General features: G+C 41.0%; 1 protein-coding gene across 2 annotated transcripts in view; it reads left to right on the forward strand.

Moving 5' to 3' along the window:
- Positions 1-1,269: 1,269 nt before the first annotated feature.
- LOC122787191 (mast cell protease 1A-like) overlaps positions 1,270-20,042 on the forward strand; it is a 107,146-nt gene continuing 88,373 nt past the window's right edge. The window contains exon 1 of one of the 2 annotated variants that reach the window (XM_044053778.1): positions 1,270-1,407. In XM_044053778.1, the coding sequence (XP_043909713.1) occupies positions 1,335-1,407 (73 nt within the window). In that variant the 5' untranslated portion in view covers positions 1,270-1,334. Of the gene's footprint in view, positions 1,408-5,301; positions 5,436-20,042 lie in introns of those variants that run through there. The other variant, XM_044053779.1, reaches the window with a different exon arrangement.

Raw genomic sequence — 20,042 nt, forward strand, 5'->3', positions numbered from 1 at the left:
CAGAATATCCAATATTAGTCCCTGATGCTTAGACCATTAGGCAATGCATAATTAATAGTTAATCATCGGACATGTGGACATCAATCAGATACTGCATTAAAGAAGTGTTTGGATTACTAAGGTTCATAGGTTGGTACTAGGCTATCGGCCCTAGGGCCTATACAAGCCTAGCCATAAAAATTCCCTGGATATTTCTTCCCACAATATATACTTCCCTGGACCCCTGTCTTGCAGGGTGACTGATGTGATCCCCGGGGTGAATTTCCTATCTCCCATCCAATTGTCAAGGTTCCTTTTGAAGAAGGCCAAGGAGGCACTCTGCTTGACATGTATGACCAGTCTATTCCAGAGTATGGGGAATCTCTGGGTCAGGTACCTATCCCTCCAGCATGTTTTGTTTATTGTGATGACAAGGTTTAGATCCCTGGAGCGTGTGGCTATGAGGGATTGGGATTTCTTTAAGTGGAGCATGTCCAACAGCTCAGGGTTTGAAATGGCCTTGTATGTTAAGCAGAGATCTAAGATAGAGTTAATTGCAACCTTGCTTCTTTGTAGGCAGCTATATAATGATGCAGCATTCATCCTGTCCTCCCTCCAAATATACATCAAGGCTTTGCTATCAGACAAGCAGCCCATGCCTCTCACTCTTTCTGGGGTTGGCTTCAGAAAGGTACATACACAGGTCCACAGCCAGTGATTGAGATGAGTCCAGTCGGTGCCCAGCACATCTCTCCTTGCTGTATCTCCAAAGTTCTGGGACCGTTCTGAAGTAGGCGGGTCAGTGGTGGTGACACTGGAAAATTAACCATAACACCTGAAGTCCAGCCTCATACAGGCTGTGAGTTTAATTCCTCCAACCTAACAGTGTACATTTATTCATTTATGACATATCTACATTGCATCTACACACTGCCAGAGATCAGTCAACATGTCCACCATCTCATCTGACTGCATACTAACCACTCAAGCAACCAGGTAGAAATCCGAATTTCCATTAATGCAGACTGTCATACTTTTTTCTTTTTCTTTCTTTTACGTGCAATGTAATACCAATCTTATAATTACAGAAAATCAACCTTATTTTTAGTGCTACAGCAGCAGGAAATGAAAGCCAGTCTAATCTGTACAACACTAAGGAAGTTTTCAGATGATAAAGCTGATTCATATCTGCTGCATATGCAGAAATAAGACCAATTTGGTTTCAAATATCAAGATTGTCATCAAAGCACGACTTATAAATTCCACATCTCCATCACTCTAACTATTACATCTTTTGCCCTTCTGATTGTTGAGCCGAGTTAACAGCTACTTGCTGATACATCTCCAACACCTGCATGATGATGTGTCTGTACTGGGTATTTCTTTGTTGCCTTCTGCCGTTTACAGTACAAACAAGGAAGCCTGCAGGTCAGTATCAGGAATGGAAGAAGATGAGTTCATGTCTGAGTGGTACTAATTGCTTACTGCCTGCTTTATTTGTATAATCTGGTTGGGGATGAATTTCTGATAAGCAACAGTTTGGTTTCTAGTGTTGGACTGTCTTACCCTGACACTTTTAGGTGGGCTAAATCACAATGTTTGCTTTTGTTAAATTTCATTGATAAACTTTGTAGTTATTAAATATAGAATTTAAATATGTATTACTGTAAAGTAGTAGAAAAGTTAGTTTAAATTAAAACAAAAATAATATGTGTTAACAGCAAAATAGTTTCTGCAGATTATATAGGATTCTAGAACACATCTTTGAAAAGAAATGAATTAACAATCTTATTGAGGTGAAACAGCTGAAAACAGAAACAGAAAAACCATCAAAAGGCAGACTTCAAAACTGCACACAATATGATTGGGGGATGGTATGTGATGCCCTAGTTGGGGAGACTGGTTAGTCAATAAATTTCTTCATGCTTGACAAGAGCCTGAATCCTAAACACTGACTACCAGACTACTGATGGACTTGTCAGTTTGAGTTTTGGTACATTTTCAAGGAATTATGAGTTTTAGTGCATTTTCAAGGAATTAGGAGTTTCAGTTAATTTCCATAGAATTGTGAGTTTCAAGGGAAGAAAGTTTACTGTTGCTCATGCCAAGTCCATTTTCAATGTGCAACTAATGGTTTTGTTTAGCAAATGGCAGTGAATGTTTGTGTTGCAGAATTCGAAAGCAGTGTTAGTAGCATAATTGCCTTTGGTGCAGAAGGCTGTGGATTCTACTCCCATACCATGTAGAAGGAGTGATGATATTGCATTGCTCTTTTGATTGCTGATTATTTGTTGCATTTTAAGGGGGGATATGGGTTCTACACTCCTGAGTGCGTCATCCTTTGTATGAGATGTTTAACAACTATGAACTTGTGGGATTATCAGTCATTCTCTATTGCAATATTACCACCTAACCAATTTTATTTAATGTAAAATAGGCAATTAATTCTTCAAGGGCAGCAGGCACTCAATTTGTAAATGAAACATTGAAATGTAATGTTGTTTGCAAATAGCAACTGCTTCATTAGTTACAGATCTCTTTAATGTGGAATTATTCAGAGGATTTTTCCTTCTGCAGAGATTGTACTTGAGTGATATTGATGGGTTGTAATGATAGAAGGTTGAGTGTCCTTTTATGGCTGAAATTTTCTAAATGGGTAATTTTGTCATTATTGGTTCATGCATTTTGTTTCATTGCTTACTGGAAGAATGTCCAAAACTACAAATTTAAAACAGACTTTAACAAGTGGTGCTCTATTATATAAGGAATATAATTTAATACAATCAGGAAGGTGAATCAAACATCACATACATGTATGTATGGCCCTAAAAAATGTGTGCAAGGAGCCATTTAGTTTGGAAATACTCCAAAGGAAAATTTAATCCTCCACTGGCCAGATGCATTTTCTTTGAATGTGGGTTTTCATGCCATTTCAATGAATCTGAGTTTGAGGGGCAGAAAAGCTTATTGCTCATGCTAACTCCGTTTTCTTTGTGAGACTGTATTGTTTGTTTAGCAAAGGGCTATCAGTGTTTGCACTATTTTATTTCAATATCTGCAATCATTGTAGAAGTAAATAAGAAAAAAAGTATGCACACTGACAAGTTTGAATGGAGTCAATGGTTACTGGAGAAAAGTAGCCAGGTAATAGAATACTGGAATGGTTGGGAATGGGCTGCTGTGGGGGTGTAGGGGACAGGGAGTTGCTGCAGGAGGGGCTGCTCTTGGGGGGACAGATCTATTACCCTGCCTAGGGCCCCATTTGACCATGTTCTGGCTCTGGTCTTTTGCACTGTTATTTGCTATAAACTGTCGGTAGCTGGAATGAAACAACAAATTGCCAGTTGAAAGAAAAAATAATTGCTTTCATTCTGTATTTAGCAATAAAGGAATGAAAGTGCTTATTATGTTTTACAACTGATTATAACTAACAAATTCTTGTGTTTAAATAAAAAGCATTGTCTAATGAAATACATCTCCACGTATTATATTAGAGCTGTTGAAACCGTGGCATGCGTCTTGTGAATGAAAGTCTAATATCATATTTAAACGTATAAAAATGCAATTTGTAGTCATATTTAATATCATGATAAAATTCAAAGCTTAACTAAGCCAAATAAATCTACAATAACTTAAAACATTCAAATCAAGTATGTTCTCATTCCAAGTCTTCTACATTAATACAAACTGCTCAAACTTTCTGTTTAGATTTTACCAACCAATAACAGTGTTGAGCAGCATGTGACTATTACGCTAATAACTCATATCCCTTAAATAATAACATTCAAAGCCATAAAAATTAATCATATGAAAACAATGTAGCAATTCATATTTCTATAATAAAAGTGTAACAAAGACCTTCCAATTAAATGACATAGTAAAATGCAGAGATGACGCTGTATATGCATTACTCTAAAAATCTAACTCACCTTAAGCAACCAGTAGTTAAATATCCTAGATGATAACCATCTAAATTCCAGGGGGTATGATTATTTGTATGATTAACAAGCTGTGGATGTAAATAAACTTATGCAACATAATAGACTGTACAAATTTGTTAATAGCATGTTTTATTTATTTTTTCTATCAAACAATCTATATGCTTAAGTGTCTTCACTTCATACATAACCATCAGCACAAATATATTTAAAGGTGAGAGATAACAGTTAAATCAGGTTTGGCATTACTCTTAAATATTTTATGGCTTTTAGCTTCTTATTTTCAATTTTCTCCCTTGGAAGTTTTTTTATCACAGTATGACTGTTACAAAACACAAAGACATGGTAACACATATGTAATGTAATATCTTTTATTGGACCCAACATATGTTTTGCAATTACTTGAGCTTTCAAGCTGACACAAGCCCTTCTTCAGGAGTTATTAAGTTACAGATGTTAAATACATTGCTTAAATACCCCTGTTAGTCACCTTTCATTTACATACCCTACAAAAAAATCAGAATATCCAATATTAGTCCCTGATGCTTAGACCATTAGGCAATGCATAATTAATAGTTAATCATTGGAGATGTGGACATCAATCAGATACTACATTAAAGAAGTGTTTGGGTTACTAAGATAGAGTTAATTGTACCCTTCCTTCTTTGTAGACAGCTATATAATGATGCCGCATTCCTCCTGTCCTCCCTCCAAATATACATCAAGGCTTTGCTATCAGACAAGCAGCCCATGCCTCTCACTCTTTCTGGGGTTGGCTTCAGAAAGGTACATACACAGGTCCACAGCCAGTGATTGAGATGAGTCCAGTCGGTGCCCAGCACATCTCTCCTTGCTGTATCTCCAAAGTTCTGGGACCGTTCTGAAGTAGGCAGGTCAGTGGTGGTGACACTGGAAAATTAACCATTACACCTGAAGTCCAGCCTCATACAGGCTGTGAGTTTAATTCCTCCAACCTAACAGTGTACATTTATTCATTTATGACATATCTACATTGCATCTACACACTGCCAGAGATCAGTCAACATGCCCACCATCTCATCTGGCTACATACTAACCACTCAAGCAACCAGGTAGAAATCCGAATTTCCATTAATACAGACTGTCATTTTTTTTTTTTTTTTTTTACGTGCAATGTAATACCGATCTTATAATTACAGAAAATCCACCTTATTTTTAGTGCTACTGCAGCAGGAAATGAAAGCCAGTCTAATCTGTACAACACTAACGAACTTCTCAGATGATAAAGCTGATTCAGATCTGCTGCATATGCAGAAATAAGACCAATTTGGTTGCAAATATCAAGATTGTCATCAAAGCACGACTTATAAATTCCACATCTCCATCACTCTAACTATTACATCTTTTGACCTTCTGATTGTTGAGCCGAGTTAACAGCTACTTGCTGATACATCTCCAACACCTGCATGATGATGTGTCTGTACTGGGTATTTCTTTGTTGCCTTCTACCGTTTACAGTACAAACAAGGAAGCCTGCAGGTCAGTATTAGGAATGGAAGAAGATGAGTTCATGTCTGAGGGGTACTAATTGCTTACTGCCTGCTTTATTTGTATAATCTGGTTGGGGATGAATTTCTGATAAGCAACAGTTTGGTTTCTAGTGTTGGACAGTCTTACCCTGACATTTTTAGGTGGGCTAAGTCACAGTGTTTGCTTTTGTTAAATTTCATTGATAAACTTTCTAGTTATTAAATATAGAATTTAAATATGTATTACTGTAAAACAATAGACATGTTAGTTTAAATTAAAACAAATATAATATGTGTTAACAGCAAAATAGTTTCTGCAGATTATATAGGATTCTAGAACACATCTTTGAAAAGAAATGAATTAACAATCTTATTGAGATGAAACAGCAGAAAACAGAAACAGAAAAACCATCAAAAGGCAGACTTCAAAACTGCACACAATATGGTTGGGAGATGATATGTGATGCCCTAAAAATATGTGCAAGGAGCCATTTAGTTTGAAAATAGCCCAAATGTAAACCTAATCCTAAATAACAAAATAGTATGCACACTGACAGGTTTGAATGGAGTTAATGGTAACTGGAGAAAAATAGCCAGGTAATAGAACACTGGAATGGTTGGGAATGGGCTGCTGAGGGGGGTGTAGAGGGCAGGGGGTTGCTGCAGGAAGGGCTGCTCTTGAGGAAACAAATCTATTTCCCTGCCTAGGGCCCCATTGACCATGATCTGGCTCTGGTATTTTGCACTATTTGCTATAAACTGTTGGTAGCTGGAATGAAACAAAAAACTGTCAGTTGAAAGAAAAAAAAATTGTTTTCGTTCTGTATTTAGCAATAAAGGAATGAAAGCACTTATTATTTTTACAACTGATACTTTGTTGTCTCAGTGCAACTTCTAATAGTTTATGGTTTTCACTGTTATTTACTATTAATTAATAATGGGCATACTGCTGAACATGACAGTGCAGTTTTGTTTATTGTGGACCTCAACTGAAGTGGCAGCAGCCCACTCAGGTGCATTCTGGGCAGTCATTTATGAAAAAAACAGTAAAAATACTTATAATAAAAATGATGACAACAATGATGATGGTGATGATAAAATAAGACTTAATGCAGGTAAGAAACTGGAATAACTTTGACTCTGCTGTTACTGTGTTTTCAGAAGAAGTTAATGCAGTTTCTTCCTTGCCTTAACTTCTTTTTTCTCATTTTTTTCATTACTGCAAGATGGCCCCAGTTTTGTTAAATTTTTAAAGTCATACCTAAGACTACCCTAAGATTACCCATTACCCTAAGACTGTAGCATTCCTCCCCTTACCCTGAGACTATACCATTCCTCTCCCTAACCTGAGACTATAGCATTCCTCCCCTTACCCTGAGACTATACCAAACCTCCCCTTACCCTGAGACTCTAACATTCCTCCCCTTACCCTGAAATGAAACCTTTCCTATCCTTAGGCTGATACTACATCATTCCTCCCTTTACCTTGAGACTATACCAGTCCTCCCCTTAAAGTGAGACTAAAGCATTCATGCCCTTATCCAGAGATTATAGCATTCCTCCCCTAACCCTGAGACTATACCATTCCTCCCCTTACCCTGAGACAATAGCTTTCGCCTCATCACCCTGAGACTATAGCATTCATCCACTTACCCTAAGACTATACCATTCCTCCACATACCCTGAGGCTATACCATTCCTCCCTTTACCCAGAGACAATATCATTCCTCCCCTTAGCCTGAGACTATAGTATTCATCCCCTTACCTGGAGACTATAGCATTCCTCCCTTACCCTGAAACTACACCATTCCTCCACATACCCTGAGACTATAGCATTCCTCCCCTTACCCTGAAACTACACCATTCCTCCCCTTACCCTGAGAGTATAGCATTCCTTCCCACACATTGAGACTATAGCATTCCTCCCCTTACCCTAAGACTATTGCATTCCTACCCTCACCCTGAGACTATACGATTCTTCCCCGACCCTGTGACTAAACTATTCCTCCCCTTACCCTGAGACTCTAACATTCCTCCCCTTACCCTGAAATTAAACCTTTCCTACCCTTAGGCTGATACTACATCATTCCTCCCTTTATCTTGAGACTATACTATTCCTCCAGTTAAACTGAGACTAAAGCATTCATGCCCTTACCCAGAGACTATAGCATTCCTCCACTTACCCTGAGACTATAGCATTCCTCCACTTACCCTGAGACTATAGCATTCTGCCAGTTACCCTGAGACTATTCCATTCCTCCTTTCACCCTAAGACTATACCATTCCTCTAATTGTACCAAGGCTATACCATTCCTCCCCTTACCCGGAGACTATAGCATTCCTCCACTTACCCTGAGACTATAGCATTCCTCCTATTTCCCTGAGACTATAGCATTCCTCTACTTACCCGGGGACTATACCATTCCTCCCCTTACCCTACGACTATAGCATTCCTTCCCTTACCCTGAGACTATACCATTCCTCCCCATATACTGAGACTATAGCATTCCTCCCCTCACCCTGAGACTATAACATTCCTCCCCTTACCCTGAGACTATACCATTCCTCCCCTTACCCTGAGGCCATAGCATTCCTCTCTGTACCCAGAGACTATACCATTCCTCCCCTTACCCTGAGACTATATAATTCCTCCCCTTACTCTCTGACTATACCATTCCTCCCCTTACACTGAGACTATAGCATTCCTCTCTTTACTCTGAGACTATACAGATCCTTCCCTTACTCTAAAACTATACTATTCCTCCCCCTACCAGGAGGCTATACCATTCCTCCCCTTACCCTGAGGTGATATCATTCCTCCCCTTACCCTGAGACTATAGTATTCTTCCCCTTACACGGAGACTATAGCATTCCTCACCTTACTCTGAGGTTATACCATTCATCCCCTTACCCCCTGAGACTATAGCATTCCTCCCCTCACCCTGAGACTATGTCATTCCTCCCCTTACCCTGAGACTATACCATTCCTCCCCTTAAACTGAGAGTAAAGCATTCATCCAATTACCCTGATACTATACCATTCCTCCCCTTACCCTGAAACTATACCATTCCTCCCCTCACACTGAGACTACAGCATTCCTCCCCTCACCCTGAGACTATGGCATTCCTACCCTTACCCTGAGACTATAGAATTCATACCCTCACCATGAGACTATACAATTTCTCCCCTTACCCTGGCACTCTAACATTACACCCCTTACCCTGAGACTATACCATTCATCCCCTTACCCTGAGAATAAACCTTTCCTCCCCTTAGGCTGATACTATATAATTCTTCCCTTTATCCTGAGACTATATCATTCCTCCTCTCACCCTGAGACTATACCATTCCTCCCCTTACCCTGAGACTATAGCATTCCTCCCTTACCCTGAGAATAAACCTTTCCTCCCCTTAGGCTGATACTATATAATTCTTCCCTTTATCCTGAGACTATATCATTCCTTCCCTTACCCTGAGACTATACCATTTCTCCCCTTACCCTGAGACTACAGCATTCCGCCCCTCACCATGTCACTATAGCATTCCTCCCCTTATCCTAAGACTATACCATACCTCCCCTTACCCTGAGACTATACCATTCCTCCCTTACCCTGAGACTATAGCATTCCTCCTCTCACACTGAGATGAGAACATTCCTCCCCTTATCCTGAGGCTGTACCACTCCTCCCCATACCCTAAGGTTATACCATTCCTTCCCTTACCCTGAGACTATAGCATTTGTCCCTTCACACTGAGGCTATAGCATTCCTCCCCTTACCCTGAGACTATACCATTCCTACCCTCATACTGAGACTACAGCATTCCTCCCCTCACCCTGAGACTATAGCATTCCTAACCTTACCCTGAGACTATAGAATTCATACCCTCACCATGAGACTATACAATTTCTCCCCTTACCCTGAGACAATACTATTCCTCCCCTTACCCTGGCACTCTAACATTACACCCCTTACCCTGAGACTATACCATTCATCCCCTTACCCTGAGAATAAACCTTTCCTCCCCTTAGGCTGATACTATATAATTCTTCCCTTTATCCTGAGACTATATCATTCCTCCCCTTACCCTGAGACTATACCATTCCTCCCCTTACCCTGAGACTATACCATTCCTCCCCTTACCCTGAGACTATACCATTCCTCCCCTTATCCTGAGACTATACCATTCCTCCCCTTATCCTGAGGCTATAAAATTCCTCCCTTTACCCAGGGGCTATACCATTCCTCCCCTTATCCTGAAACTATACCATTCCTCCCCTTGCCCTGAGACTAAAGCATTCCTCCCCTTACCCTGTTTTTATGGAATTCCTTCCCTCACCCTGAGACTATAGCATTCCTCACCTTACCCTGAGACTATAGCATTTCTCCTCTCATCTTGAGACTATAGCATTCCTCCCCTTATCCTGAGGCTATAAAATTACTCCCCTTACCCAGAGGCTATACCATTCCTCCCTTTTCCCTGAAACTATGCCATTCCTCCCCTTAGCCTGAGACTATACCATTCCTCCTCTCACCTTGAGACTATAGCATTCCTCATCTTACCCTGAGAATATACCATTCATCCCCTCACCCTGAGACTATAGCATTCCTTCCCTTACCCTGAGACTATACCATTCCTCCCCTTATCCTGAGACTATACCATTCCTCACCTTACCCTGAGAATATACCATTCATCCCCTCACCCTGAGACTATAGCATTCCTTCCCTTACCCTGAGACTATACCATTCCTCCCCTTACCTTGAGACTATACCAGTCCTCCCCTTACCTGAGACTATAGCATTCCTTCCCTTAACCAGAGGTTATACCATTCCTCCCACTACCCTGAGACAAAATCATTCCTCCCCTCACCCTGAGACTGTAGCATTTCTCTCCTTACCCTGAGACCATATCATTCACCCCCTTACCTTACGAGTAAACCTTTCCTCCTCTTAAGCTGATACTATATCTTTCTTCCCTCTACCCTGAGACTATAGCATTCCTCTCCTCACCCAGAGACTATACCATTCCTACCCTTACCCTGAGAAAATAGCAATTCTCCCCTCACCCTGACACTATAGCATTCATCCCCTTACCTTGAGACTATACCTTAACTCCCCCTCCCCTGAGAATATAGCATTCATACCCTCACCCTGAGACTATACCATTCATCCCCTTACACTATGACTATACCACTATTCCCCTCACCCTGAGACTATAGCATTCCTCCCCTTAACCTGAGACTATACGATTCCTCCCTTTACCCAGAGACTATAGCATTCCTCCCCTCACCCTGAGACTATAACATTCCTCCCCTTATCCTGATTCTATATCATTCCTCCCTCACCCTTAGGCTGTAGCATTCCTCCCCTTACCCTGTCATTCAAGCATTCCTCCCCTTACCAAAAGACTATAGCATTCCTCCCCTTACCCTAAAACTATACCATTCCTCCCCTTACCTTGAGACTGTACTATTCCTCCCCGTACCCTGAGGCTATATCGTTCCTCCCCTTACCCTGAGGCTATAGCATTCTTCCCCTCACCAAGAGACTATAGCATTCCTCCCCTTACCCTGAGACTCTACCACTCCTCCCCATACTCTGAGACTATATAATTCATCCCTTTATCCTGAGAACAAACCTTTCCTCCCCTTAGGCTGAAACTATATAAATCTTCCCTTTACTCTGAGACTATATCATTCCTCCCTTTCCTGAAACTATACTATTCCTCCCCTTACCCTGAGACTATAGCATTCATCCCCTAACCCTGAAATTAAACCTACCCTTAGGCTGATACTACATCATTCCTCCCTTTACCTTGAGACTATAAAATTCCTCTGCTTAAACTGACACTATAGCATTCCTCCCCTACCCTGAGACTATAGCATTCCTCCCTTACCCTGAGACTATACCATTCCTCCACTCACCCTGAGACTATACCATTCCTCCGCATACGCTGAGACTATACCATTCCTCCCCTTACCCTGAGACTATACCATTTGTCCCCTCACCCTGAGACTACAGCATTCCTCTCCTTAACCTGAGACTATATCATTCCTCCCCTTACCCTGAGATGACAGCATACCTCCCCTCACCCTGAGACTACAACATTCCTCCTTTTATTCTGATTCTGTACCATTCTGTCCCTCACCCTGAGGCTATAGCATTCCTCCCCTTACCCTGAGACTATACCATTCCTCCCCTTACCCTAAGACTATAGCATTCCTCCCCTTACCCTGAGACTATACCATTCCTCCCCTTACCCTAAGACTATAGCATTCCTCCCCTTACCCTGAGACTATACCATTCCTCCCCTTAAACTGAGAGTAAAGCATTCATCCAATTACCCTGATACTATACCATTCCTCCCCTTACCCTGAAACTATACCATTCCTCCCCTCACACTGAGACTACAGCATTCCTCCCCTCACCCTGAGACTATAGCATTCCTACCCTTACCCTGAGACTATAGAATTCATACCCTCACCATGAGACTATACAATTTCTCCCCTTACCCTGGCACTCTAACATTACACCCCTTACCCTGAGACTATACCATTCATCCCCTTACCCTGAGAATAAACCTTTCCTCCCCTTAGGCTGATACTATATAATTCTTCCCTTTATCCTGAGACTATATCATTCCTCCTCTCACCCTGAGACTATACCATTCCTCCCCTTACCCTGAGACTATAGCATTCCTCCCCTTACCCTGAGAATAAACCTTTCCTCCCCTTAGGCTGATACTATATAATTCTTCCCTTTATCCTGAGACTATATCATTCCTTCCCTTACCCTGAGACTATACCATTTCTCCCCTTACCCTGAGACTACAGCATTCCGCCCCTCACCCTGTCACTATAGCATTCCTCCCCTTATCCTAAGACTATACCATACCTCCCCTTACCCTGAGACTATACCATTCCTCCCTTACCCTGAGACTATAGCATTCCTCCTCTCACACTGAGATGAGAACATTCCTCCCCTTATCCTGAGGCTGTACCACTCCTCCCCATACCCTAAGGTTATACCATTCCTTCCCTTACCCTGAGACTATAGCATTTGTCCCTTCACACTGAGGCTATAGCATTCCTCCCCTTACCCTGAGACTATACCATTCCTACCCTCATACTGAGACTACAGCATTCCTCCCCTCACCCTGAGACTATAGCATTCCTAACTTTACCCTGAGACTATAGAATTCATACCCTCACCATGAGACTATACAATTTCTCCCCTTACCCTGAGACAATACTATTCCTCCCCTTACCCTGGCACTCTAACATTACACCCCTTACCCTGAGACTATACCATTCATCCCCTTACCCTGAGAATAAACCTTTCCTCCCCTTAGGCTGATACTATATAATTCTTCCCTTTATCCTGAGACTATATCATTCCTCCCCTTACCCTGAGACTATACCATTCCTCCCCTTACCCTGAGACTATACCATTCCTCCCCTTACCCTGAGACTATACCATTCCTCCCCTTATCCTGAGACTATACCATTCCTCCCCTTATCCTGAGGCTATAAAATTCCTCCCTTTACCCAGAGGCTATACCATTCCTCCCCTTATCCTGAAACTATACCATTCCTCCCCTTGCCCTGAGACTAAAGCATTCCTCCCCTTACACTGTTTTTATGGAATTCCTTCCCTCACCCTGAGACTATAGCATTCCTCACCTTACCCTGAGACTATAGCATTTCTCCTCTCATCTTGAGACTATAGCATTCCTCCCCTTATCCTGAGGCTATAAAATTCCTCCCCTTACCCAGAGGCTATACCATTCCTCCCTTTTCCCTGAAACTATGCCATTCCTCCCCTTATCCTGAGACTATACCATTCCTCCTCTCACCTTGAGACTATAGCATTCCTCATCTTACCCTGAGAATATACCATTCATCCCCTCACCCTGAGACTATAGCATTCCTTCCCTTACCCTGAGACTATACCATTCCTCCCCTTATCCTGAGACTATACCATTCCTCACCTTACCCTGAGAATATACCATTCATCCCCTCACCCTGAGACTATAGCATTCCTTCCCTTACCCTGAGACTATACCATTCCTCCCCTTACCTTGAGACTATACCAGTCCTCCCCTTACCTGAGACTATAGCATTCCTTCCCTTAACCAGAGGTTATACCATTCCTCCCACTACCCTGAGACAAAATCATTACTCCCCTCAGTCTGAGACTATAGCATTTCTCTCCTTACCCTGAGACCATATCATTCATCCCCTTACCTTACGAGTAAACCTTTCCTCCTCTTAAGCTGATACTATATCTTTCTTCCCTCTACCCTGAGACTATAGCATTCCTCTCCTCACCCAGAGACTATACCATTCCTACCCTTACCCTGAGAAAATAGCAATTCTCCCCTCACCCTGACACTATAGCATTCATCCCCTTACCTTGAGACTATACCTTAACTCCCCCTCCCCTGAGAATATAGCATTCATACCCTCACCCTGAGACTATACCATTCATCCCCTTACACTGTGACTATACCACTATTCCCCTCACCCTGAGACTATAGCATTCCTCCCCTTAACCTGAGACTATACGATTCCTCCCTTTACCCAGAGACTATAGCATTCCTCCCCTCACCCTGAGACTATAACATTCCTCCCCTTATCCTGATTCTATATCATTCCTCCCTCACCCTTAGGCTGTAGCATTCCTCCCCTTACCCTGTCACTCAAGCATTCCTCCCCTTACCAAAAGACTATAGCATTCCTCCCCTTACCCTAAAACTATACCATTCCTCCCCTTACCTTGAGACTGTACTATTCCTCCCCGTACCCTGAGGCTATATCGTTCCTCCCCTTACCCTGAGGCTATAGCATTCTTCCCCTCACCAAGAGACTATAGCATTCCTCCCCTTACCCTGAGACTCTACCACTCCTCCCCATACTCTGAGACTATATAATTCATCCCTTTATCCTGAGAACAAACCTTTCCTCCCCTTAGGCTGAAACTATATAAATCTTCCCTTTACTCTGAGACTATATCATTCCTCCCTTTCCCTGAAACTATACTATTCCTCCCCTTACCCTGAGACTATAGCATTCATCCCCTAACCCTGAAATTAAACCTACCCTTAGGCTGATACTACATCATTCCTCCCTTTACCTTGAGACTATAAAATTCCTCCGCTTAAACTGACACTATAGCATTCCTCCCCTACCCTGAGACTATAGCATTCCTCCCCTTACCCTGAGACTATACCATTCCTCCACTCACCCTGAGACTATACCATTCCTCCGCATACGCTGAGACTATACCATTCCTCCCCTTACCCTGAGACTATACCATTTGTCCCCTCACCCTGAGACTACAGCATTCCTCTCCTTAACCTGAGACTATATCATTCCTCCCCTTACCCTGAGATGACAGCATACCTCCCCTCACCCTGAGACTACAACATTCCTCCTTTTATTCTGATTCTGTACCATTCTGTCCCTCACCCTGAGGCTATAGCATTCCTCCCCTTACCCTGAGACTATACCATTCCTCCCCTTACCCTAAGACTATAGCATTCCTCCCTTTACCCTGAGACTATACCATTCCTCCCCTCACCCTGAGACTATCATTCCTCCCATTGCCCTCAGACTATAGCATTCCTCGCCTTACCCTGGAACTATAGCATTCCTCCTCTCACCCTGAGGCTATAGCATTCCTCCCCTTATCCTGAGGCTATACCATTCCTCCCCTTACCCTGAGACTATATCATTCCTCCCCTTACTCTGAGACTATACCATTCCTCCCCTTTCCCTGAGAATATACCATTTATCCCCTCACCTTAAGATATATAACATTCCTCCCCTCACCCTGAGACTATAGCATTCCTCCCTTTACCCTGACACTATAGCATTCCTTCCCTTATACCATTCCTCCCACTACCTTGAGACAATAGCATTCTTCCCCTCACCCTGAGAGTATAGCATTTCTCTCCTTACCCTGAGATTCTAATTTCTCCCCCTACCCTGAGACCATATCATTCACCCCCTTACCCTGAGAATAAACCTTTCCTCCCCTTAGGCTGATACTATATCTTTCTTCCCTTTACCCTGAGACTATATCATTCGTCCCCTTACCCTGAGACTATACCATTCCTCCCCTTACCTAGAGACTATACCATTCCTCCCCTTACACTGAGACTATAGCATTCCTCCCCTCACCCTGAGACTATAACATTCCTCCCCTTACCCTGATTCTATACCATTCCGTCCCTCACCCTGGGACTATATCATTCCTCCCATTAACTTGAGACTATACCATTCCTCCCCTTACCCTAAACTATACCATTCCTCCCCTCACCCTGAGACTATAGCATTCCTCACCATACACTGAGCCTATAGCATTCCTCCCTTTACCCTGAGACTATACCATTCCTCCCCTTACCCTGAGACTATACCATTCCTCCCCCTACCCTGAGGCTATACTGTTCCTCCCCTTACCCTGAGGCTATAGCATTCTTCCCCTTACTCTGAGACTATACCATTCCTCCCCTCACCCAAAGACTATAGCATTCCTCCCCTTGCCCTGAGACTAAACAATTTCACCCCTTACCCTAAGACTATACCATTCCTCCCCTTACCCTGAGACTATATCATTCATCCTCTTACCCTGAGAATAAACCTTTCCTCCCCTTAGCTGATACTATATAATTCTTTCCTTTATCCTGAGACTATATCATTCCTCCCTTTCCCTGAGACTATACCATTCCTCCCCTTACCCTGAGACTATAGCATTCGTCCCCTAACCCTCAAATTAAACCTTTCCTACCCTTAGGCTAATATTACATCATTCCTCCCTTTTCCTTGAGACTATACCATTCCTCCCCTTAAACTGAGACTAAATCATTCATCCCCTTACCCTGAGACTATAGCATTCCTCCCCTTACCTTGAGACTATACCATTCCTCCACTCACCCTGAGACTATACCATTCCTCTGCATACCCTGAGACTATACCATTTCTCCCCTTACCCTGAGACTATACCATTCATCCCCTCACACTGAGACTCTAGCATTCTTCCCCTTACCCTGAGCCTATAGCATTCCTCCCCTTTTACTGAGACAATACCATTCCTCCCCTTACACTGAGACTATACCATTCCTCCCATTACCCTGAGCCTATAGCATTCCTCCCTTTACATACGAAGGAGGCCAAACTGGATGAACTAGAGAACAGCTTTATTAAGCAACAAAATAAAATAAATCAAGCGCTTTCGCCAGGTAAATACCTGGCTTTCTCAAGATAAAACATACTACAACTGAAATGTTTAAATACTTGTGTAATTGATCACATGATTTCCAATTAATGTGTTAAACATTCCGTTGAATTAAATTAAATTAAATTAAAATGCCCTTACTTAGTACATAATACATGAATCTCCTATGTATGCATAAATAGTGCTTGTAATAAATCTTGGAATCATTAAAAAAATTTTAAAATTACTAAAAACCACTAGGATAATAAATTTACAAAAATATATGTATATAAATCTGTGTATATATAAATAAATAAATGTACGATATAACCGTATAAATATAGTGCAAAACGATTATAAATTCTTATTATAAAATTCATAAAGTTCATAACCTAGCTTTTCTTAGTTTAAGCACGCTGGATATACTAATGTTTTCATTAAGACCTGGAGGTCTTGCAGCATTGAGTCTGAGTTGCCATAAAAGCTCTCTATATTCGAGACATGTTTCCCAGTCGCCTCCCCTAGCATCCTGTGTTAATTGCTCGAGAACCATGAACTTAAGTTGCATACTGGGGCAAAAGGCTAAATGTTTGAAAAAAGCATTTGTGTCTTTCTTTTTGAAAATATCGTATTGGTGCTCGTAAATTCTTTTCCTAAGTGTTCTCTCAGTTTTTCCTATATAAAAACTGAGACATTGCGTGCATAATCCTATATATACAACCCCTTTTTGCCCCACAATTATAGTAATGGTCAGTGACAAATCTGTATTTCCGGGATGGAAGATAAAAGGAACTGTCATTTATAATAAAGGTAGACTGCTTACATGCCCCACATTTGTAGGTGCCAGGTTTTGATAGACAATGCCCCAAGTCTAAAAAATGCCTTCTTTCAAATAAGCCTTTTAAATTAACATCTCTTCTTTTCACAAAATTAGGGTGTTCCTGCACTATATCCTTAAAATAATCATATAATGTCAGTACTGGCCAATATTTGGACACTATATGTTCCACTTGTTGTGTGTCTTCTGAAAATGTGTGGATGAAACTATTGTGTGGGTTGAATTGTTTGATTTGTACAGTCTGTTCAACCCTTTGAAGACCAATACCTAGCAACGGAGAATATTTGGATGGTCTGTTATCAATCACTTCCTGAGCCAGGTTGCTAACTAAATGGGTTGGATAACCCCTTTCATAAAAAAGTTTTTTTTAAAAATCTATTTCTTCTAAAAAATATTGGTCGGTACTGCACATCTTTGGATGCGCGAATAAACTGCCCCTTCACTAAACCCTTCTTCTGGTGGAAGGGATGGCCACTGTGAAAATGTAAAAATGAATTCGAAAAAGTGGCTTTCCTATATAATTTAGACTGGAAAGTATGGTTACAATGGTCTTTCAGTATTGATACGTCCAGATAGTTGAGTTTGTCTTTGCTAACATTATAAGTAAAAGATAAAAAATATGTAGTGGAATTTATGTTTAGAAATGTTAGACCTCATGATAGATGATTATGAAATTAAAGCTGATCGTTTGTTAAAAGAAGTAAACAAGTTGAATAATTCTGTTGTGAAGAATAAGGATTTTTTAAGTATAAAAAAGAATTATGACAATGTTTTTAATGAAGTTGACCAATACTGTGTTAAAATAGTCAACCGAAAAATTAGAAAACTGGAACGTGATCTCCTTGAGTATAGGGAAGGAATGGCCTATCCATTACCGGGCAAGGGTAAATGGGCTACTAAACAAGTTGTTGACAGTAACAATGATACTGTACACACTCATGACATACCACTAACTGATTTACCTAGGAGAAGTGAACGTCTAGCACAAAAAAATGAATAAAAATACTTTATAGGATTTTTACTTTCCCCCGGACAGCCCAAGGGGCAGGGATATGACACATCAGCGACGGGATTGGAGCAGGTCACGCTGATAGATAATTTGGTTGGTCATGAATTTTTGAATTTATCATTGGAACCATCTGATGATAATAATTGCAAGGTAGTAAAGAACGATAATTTTAATATATTTAATTTTACTGATTTTTAAGTAACTTCGGATTTCTTTGAGCTTTTCACCAAAGGTTTTCAGTTTGTACCATTGCGTTCTTTTAATTTAACCACTGTTTTGGTGGATCTCAAATTATTTGTTAGGCATTTGAATCTTGCACTACAGTTTAAAGGGCAACCATATACTAACCCAGGGTTAACAAGGACTAGTACTTATAACCCACCCCTACATCCATCCCTCAAAGTTTTTGAGGAGTTAGTGGAGACTGATTTAAGAAAAATATGCTCTAACAAGACCCACGTTCCATTTACCAATTTTGATCCCAAGTTGCAGCAGTTAGCCAAATTTCTTGCGCAAGAGGGCGTTAGGGTGATGAAGCCCGATAAGGGAGGGGGGGTGGTCTTAATGTATAATTGCACTTACGACACCTACCTCCACAACATGCTACAGGACCCTGAACAATATGAATTGGTCTCCAAGAATGAGCTTAATTTAGCTTATTCCAAAATTAATTTTATGCTATCAGACCATCTATTACAGGGAGCTATCAATGAAAGGTTATACAGTTATTTGCATGTTACCAAACCTAGGATCCCAATAAGTTTTGGAATGCCTAAAATTCATAAAGGTTTAGATCCCTTGAAATTTAGACCTATTGTTTCAGGGGCAGGTAGCATCACAGAACCAATGGGTAAGTTCATTGATCACATTACAAAGAAATTTTCTTCCTCACTACAATATGTATGCAAGGATTCTTGGGACTTTCTTAAAGGCCTTGAACAAAGGCTATTCAATCCTGACTTATTCATGATAACTATTGATATTGTAGAACTATTCCCCAGTATCCCTCATTCCATTGGATTAGAATGGTTTAACGACATTTTGGCCTCTGAATCAGGCCTTAGTTCTAATATTATTAGTTTAATTGTAGAACTCATGGAAGTTGTTCTTGAAAATAACTTCCTTTATTTCAATGGTGAATTATTTAAACAGAAAAAGGGCATGGCGATGGGCGCTGCCTGCGCCTCATTATATGCCAATATAGTTTTATACTACTTGGAGAAAAATTTTATATTTTCCACACACTGGACACAATACATAGTTCACTATCAACGTTATCTTGATGATATTTGTTTATTATGGAATGGAACTTTGGCTGTTTTTTTGGAGTTTATGAGTTACATAAATTCCACTACATATTTTTTATCTTTTACTTATAATGTTAGCAAAGACAAACTCAACTATCTGGACGTATCAATACTGAAAGACCATTGTAACCATACTTTCCAGTCTAAATTATATAGGAAAGCCACTTTTTCGAATTCATTTTTACATTTTCACAGTGGCCATCCCTTCCACCAGAAGAAGGGTTTAGTGAAGGGGCAGTTTATTCG

The sequence above is a fragment of the Protopterus annectens genome, chromosome 13.part0, assembly GCF_019279795.1.
Source record: "Protopterus annectens isolate FY-2018-M chromosome 13.part0, PAN1.0, whole genome shotgun sequence".
Taxonomy (NCBI): Eukaryota; Metazoa; Chordata; order Ceratodontiformes; family Protopteridae; genus Protopterus; species Protopterus annectens.